The 6,000-nt window shown below is 42.7% G+C and overlaps 1 protein-coding gene across 1 annotated transcript in view; it reads right to left on the bottom strand.

Annotated features, from left to right (window-relative positions):
• Positions 1-431: 431 nt before the first annotated feature.
• Positions 432-6,000, bottom strand: part of LOC118995803 (protein POLR1D) — a 43,677-nt gene continuing 38,108 nt past the window's right edge. Inside the window, exon 3 of the mRNA XM_037058887.1 lies at positions 432-1,500. Within this exon, the coding sequence (XP_036914782.1) occupies positions 1,233-1,500 (268 nt within the window). The 3' untranslated portion in view covers positions 432-1,232. The remainder of the gene's footprint in view (positions 1,501-6,000) is intronic.

Raw genomic sequence — 6,000 nt, 5'->3', positions numbered from 1 at the left:
GAGAGGAGTGGATGGAACGGGAATGCTCTGGGTTTGTTACTCCTGGACTTTCAGGTCAGAGCAGACTGAGGGTGTGGTACAGCAGTATGGTGGAGGAAGCAATACAGTCTATTCTGGTTTCTCTATAAATACACCAAAGCAAAATTTTCAGATGTGCTCCTTTCTAGCTTTTAGAAAGAGCTTTTCTTGGCTGCCAGGAAGCAGGGAGTGGGACGCGGCAGAGTGATTATCTGGGAGCAGCCAGGCATAAGCTCAGCCACTGTGGAAACTGGGAGGGGGCACAGAGAGACGGATTCTTCTTCCTTTTGTGGACTGGGGAAGAGGGCGCCTGGTGACATTTTCCTTAGTATAAAAGGAAGAATACAGGTTTGAAGGTTTGTCATTGTATGTTAAAGTCATACCGATATTGAAAAAAAAACAACAAAAAGAAAGGCACTGTAAACACTTTTATTTAAAATTAAAACTTTTGAAACAACTATACTAAAAGTGGTTTTCATAGATCTTTAACTAAATAAGACATAACACTAAAATAATTGAGTACACTTTAACTTTTGAGAGTTCTTTTTAAAGCACCACTTAAAGCTTACATATAAAAATTAAACATAGAAAAACTCTTCTGCCTCAGGAATGAGTTTGGGAATGCACAAGGGACAACAGACCAATCTTAACCTCTGCTAACTGACAAGGAGCACATGACTCGAAGCCAATTTAAGAGCTCCCTACATTGCCCCCTTAAAGGAAAACAAAGAGTTATCAAAGAGTTTCTTGGTAAATTTCTACCCCTCAGAAGGCTACAATTTTCCTTAAATATGATTTCTAAATTTTACAGCTGTCACCCCAAAAGGTAAAGTGTTGGATTTACAAGTATTTCATTTTTTGGAGAAATTACCACAATTGCAGCCCATCTAAAAAACTGGAACTAGTTTAACAATCTCTGAAAACCTTTGTTCTAGATTTATTTTGAAACCAATTTCTAAACAAGATAACAGAAACAATGCATATGTACACTACACTGCTAAAGTAGTTTTAACTTGCCAAGACACCTTCAGAGCAAGACCCTTTCCCTTTGTACTAGCTTCCTTGAAGAGTTTCTGGGTCACTTTCTGCTTGCCACGACTCAAAGGACCTACTGTAAAAACTGCTCTGAGATGTCACTCTGCCAGCTCAGGGCATGTCCTCAATAACCTTCTCTGAACGCCCCAGTCTACCACATGTCCTGCTCTGCCCCTGCCTCATCGCCTGTTTGACCGCTTTTCGTACTTGTCCTGGCTGCGCCGCTTCCTCGGTGGAGAATGACTGACGGTGCTTCGATCTTGGAAGCTGTGCTTGTATGGGTGGGCTCTGTGCTTCTCCCGGCGGTCTTCTTTCTGGTTCTGGCTCTTCGAAGGTTCCTCGGTGCCCTCTTTTTGTTCATGGTCTTGCTCTTTATGGGAGGGAAGTGTGTTCTTAATTGTGTTAATGAGAAATCTTTTATTGGTGCCAGCAAGAGGACACTTCATCCTGGGGGTAAGAGGAAAAGCAAACAATCACAAATCAAATAGCTGACTCCAAAGCTGAGCCCAGGAGCATGGCTGGTGCCAAAGAATTCCGAGTGCACAGCACCAAGTAGTTTCTGAACCTGTTCTGCTTTCCTTGCATGCCACCTAGTGTAAACTCGGGGTACAAGGGGGAAAAGCAAGACACTTGGAATTCCTGCGGCTGACTGGCTGGACCTCATCTGGACTTCTTTCTTCCTCATTGGGACTAACTTTTCTATTGCTCTGTATGTACAGGTATTGACTGCGGTGCCAAATAACTGAATCATTTCATATTTCCCCCTTAAACAATAAACACCTGATCTGACTACAATTTGCGTTTTGAGTGAAATATATTGGGGCTTGCTTTTAATTACCAATGAGTAAAAATAAAAATAAGTCCCTCTCCAAGGAACAAAAAAGTATACTCTGCTATATCTTAAATACTGGAGCTAGATGATTTAATGTAGAAAAAATTGTCTAAAGAATGCATAAAAACAACCAATATCACCCCAGTAAATTGGATAAAAAGACAATAATCACCTTTTTATCTTTTAAAAACCTCTTGCACTTCCCAGTATGCGGCTGTGCTCTGTGCTCTTATGCGGCTGTGCTCTGCTGGGGACCACTGAACACAGCCCGCCCTCCGGGTGCACTTCTGCTCTGTGTGTGTTTGAGTAGCTTTGCAATTCAAGGGTGCCCGGGAGGGAAGATGTTAATTAATTAAACTGTTAATTAATGTGCTAAGTTACACTTATATACTACAATATTTATTTTCAGGTGTAGCTAAACTACCATTTTGGAAAAGAAAACCCCATACAAATGAAAGCCTATATATTTCTTTTGGCCTTGAGCCATCTGCTGTCTGATGAGCTAATGTAGGTGGATATTGATCCCCAATATCAGTCTGGCTGGTATTAAAATGAATGTAGGATTCTATAATCTCCACCTCTATACCAAACTTTGATTCAAAGAAAATCCCACACGATACTTCCAAATTACCCCACCAACACCACACTGTAGTCATTTCGTAGGCTATTACTATGTAAGTGAAGTATAAACCCTCATCAGCCCAGTGTCACCTACAGGGAGGTTAGACCACCTGAGGCAACCAGGACGGCACTGAATCTGGAAGTAAAAGGAGGAGACAAAAAAAAAGTCTCCTGCTGCAAATAAGCAACTCTTGAGGCTGCATGGACAGGGGAAACTTCTGAGAAGAATCAGAGATGGTATATACATTCAGTGTGCCAGGTGTGGTTCCTGCCCAGACCAGGAAAAGTGGCTGGGGAATGAACTGGAACAGAACAAGCTAGAAGAAAATGTAGAGAAGAGGACAATGGAATGCAGTAGAGTCAGACGGAACATTTAGAGGTAGTGATGGCACTGGTTTTCTTTTCTTGAGGGGGTTTGCTTTCTTTTACCACAGAAGTATTAAAGCAATGGTGAATGAGATGAGGAACAAAGAGGAAAGGTGATAATGAAGAGCAAAGAGAAGGCTTTGCAAGTACTGGGGGAAAGCTATTAGCTCCCTGTGGCCCTGTAGGGCTTCAACAAGCTTCCAGGAAAAGCAGAGCAGCATCATGCTGCCTCAGTCGCAAGAAGGCAAAGCCATTGATACCTCCTGAAGGTACCTTAGCACTGGGCCCTCTATGCAATAAGAGCATGTGATGAAAGGGCAGGCTGAGCTCTTATGTCAGTGGCTGAATAGGGCATCACTGAGTCCAGGTACTGCTTTGGTGAAGAAACTTGAACCACTGCAGTTGCCAACTCAGCAAAGATCCAGAAGAGTATGACACACTGGTATCACGAAGCAGCACAACAGTGCTAGCCTGCAAGAAACACTATCCTTTAATGCAAAATACAAAATGCTACTACCCCATTTTGCCAACTGTGGCCCATTTTTATGAATAAATGGGCCACATCTATCTCTTGGATATAGAAGGCTATGAACAGTGGTGAATAATACCAAGGTACAGAAGACTTCTGGGGTATTTCCATTGGAGCGGGCCACTTCAGTGCTGGCATAACCAGTCACTCCCTCTCTGGATTAAACAAATGTGGCAATATGATTATTGCCAAATGGAACAATGATCTTAAACAAAGACTTTGTAACTCCCAGTGAGTTCCACTCTATTTCACTATCTCCCGTGTGAGACTGTAATACCTCCTGCTTGGCTGCAATGACCAAAACTTGCTCTTTTAGAGAGCGGTGGAGTACATGGAGTGAGGGCTGTCACAGGACTTGTTTCCCAGTCTCAGCAAGTGACCAAAAGAGCTATTTAAAGAATGAGATAGTTTTTCGGAATATCCACAAGAAGGCTGGCATTCTTACTGTTGGTTATGCCTAGCATTCTGCTCCAGGTGAAATGTCACAGATGCCCTAGAGAGAAGTGAGTTACTTGAGGGAAACAGGAGGGAGGCTTCAAACTTGACTTCTCACAAGCATGCCAAGACACATTTCAGAGATGACAAGTGCTCATTCAACCTCTATTAACAAATAAGGTGCAGCATCGAGATAAGGGGGTGGTTGCGAGCAGATGTGAAGGTACATGTAGTAAATGATTCCATATAATGAAAAAATCTGCACTAAGGATGTTAAAATATAAGGAGAGTAACAAAAATGCTGATGTTTGAGGAAATCCATTGGGAAAGAGCTATTGTGGCCTTGATGTGGTAATGAATTTTGCTGAATCTCAAAGCCAGCTGTTTATTGCTAAGAACTCATACAACACAGTATACTAGCTGAGCACACATGTCTTGGAATCATACTATCTATAAGACTGAAAAATAATTTGAGTCTTTGGCCCAGATGGAGGCATAGGTAGACACACTTCGCCTCGTCATACAACCAAAAGAAGGACAACAACCAATTTAAAAACAAAAACAACCAGAACTGACAGAAAATTGAATTGTGTGGCAGTCTGACAACCAAGGAATTAAATAAGAAACATTCACCCAGACCAGTAGGAGGGGTGGAGACAGGCAGCTGGGTGGAGAGGACTCAAGGCAAGATGGCGGAGCCAGGTGAGATGGCCGCTTGCAGATGGGGCGGCCACATTCGGTGCAGATAAACCAGGAGGAACAACTGGGGAACTAAACAGAATGCACAACCCAGGGTCCTAGTGTGGGGAAATAAAGCCTCAAAACCTCTGACTGAAAACACCTGTAGGGGTTGAGGTGGTAGCAGGAAAAACTCCCAGCCTCACAAGACAGTTTGTTGGAGAGACTTACAGGGTCCTGAAAGTACAACCAAAAGAAGGACAAAAACAAATTCACCCACCTGGGAATCAGCACCAGAAGGGGCCAATCTGATTGTGGGTAGCAGGGGAAGTGACTGAAAACCAGCAGAGTGGAGCAAGCGGCACTCTTCCCTCTCAGACCCCTTCCTCACATACACAGTCAGAACGCATCACATGGAAATCACAGAAGAGGAGATCCCCCACTGAGGGTTATCAGTGGGGGAGCTGAAGGGGGGAACGGTATAGAGAATAAGTAGCATAAATGGTAGACAGAAAATAGACAGGGGGAGGTTAAGAATAGTATAGGAAATGTAGAAGCCAAAGAACTTATATGTATGACCCATGGACATGAACTAAAGAGGGAGAATTATAGGGGTACCAGAAGGGAAAGAGGAACAGCAACAAGTGGAAAAGTTATTTGAACAAATAATAAAGAAGAACTTCCCCAATCTGACAAAGGAAATAGACTTCCAGGAAGTCCAGGAAGCTCAGAGAGTCCCAAAGAACATGGACCCAAAGAGGAACACACCAAAGCACATCATAATTACACTAGCCAAGATTAAAATGAAGGAGAGAATCCTAGAAGCAGCAAGAGAGAAGGGGACAGTCACCTACTAAGGAACTCTCATCAGACTGTCAGCTGATTTCTCAAAAGAGACCTTATAGGTAAGAAGGGGCTGGAAAGAAGTATTCCAAGTCATGAAATCTGAAGACCTACAGCCAAGATTGCTCTATCCAGCAAAGCTTTCATTTAGAATGAAAGGACAGATAAAGTGCTTCTCAGATAAGGTCAAGTTCAAGGAGTTCATCATCACCAAGCCCTTATTATATGAAATGTTAAAGGGACTTATCTAAGAAGAAGAAGATAAAAATATGAACAGTGAAAGGACAGCAAACTCACAGTTATTAACAACCACACCTAAAACAAAAGCAAACTAAGAGGACAGCTAGATCAGGAGCAGAACCACAGAAATGAAGATCACGTGGAGGGTTAGCAACAGGGGAGTGGGAGGAGGAGGAGAAGAAGGGAGAAGGTACAGAGAATAAGTAGCATAGATGGTAGGTAGAAAACAGACAGGGGGAGGGCAAGAATAGTATGGGAAATGTAGAATCTAAAGAACTTGAGACATGTGGACATAAACTAAAGGGAGGGAATGGTGGGGGAAGGGGTATGCAGGGTAGAGAGGAATAAAGGGGGGAAATGGGACAACTGTAACAGCATAATAAATAAAATATTTTTAAAAGAA

The sequence above is a fragment of the Sturnira hondurensis genome, unplaced genomic scaffold (genome assembly GCF_014824575.4).
Source record: "Sturnira hondurensis isolate 20B ecotype Veracruz unplaced genomic scaffold, ASM1482457v3 Scaffold0010428, whole genome shotgun sequence".
Lineage (NCBI taxonomy): Eukaryota > Metazoa > Chordata > Mammalia > Chiroptera > Phyllostomidae > Sturnira > Sturnira hondurensis.
The sequence above is the reverse complement of the archived record's forward strand: the minus strand, read 5'-3'. Positions and strand labels throughout refer to the sequence as shown.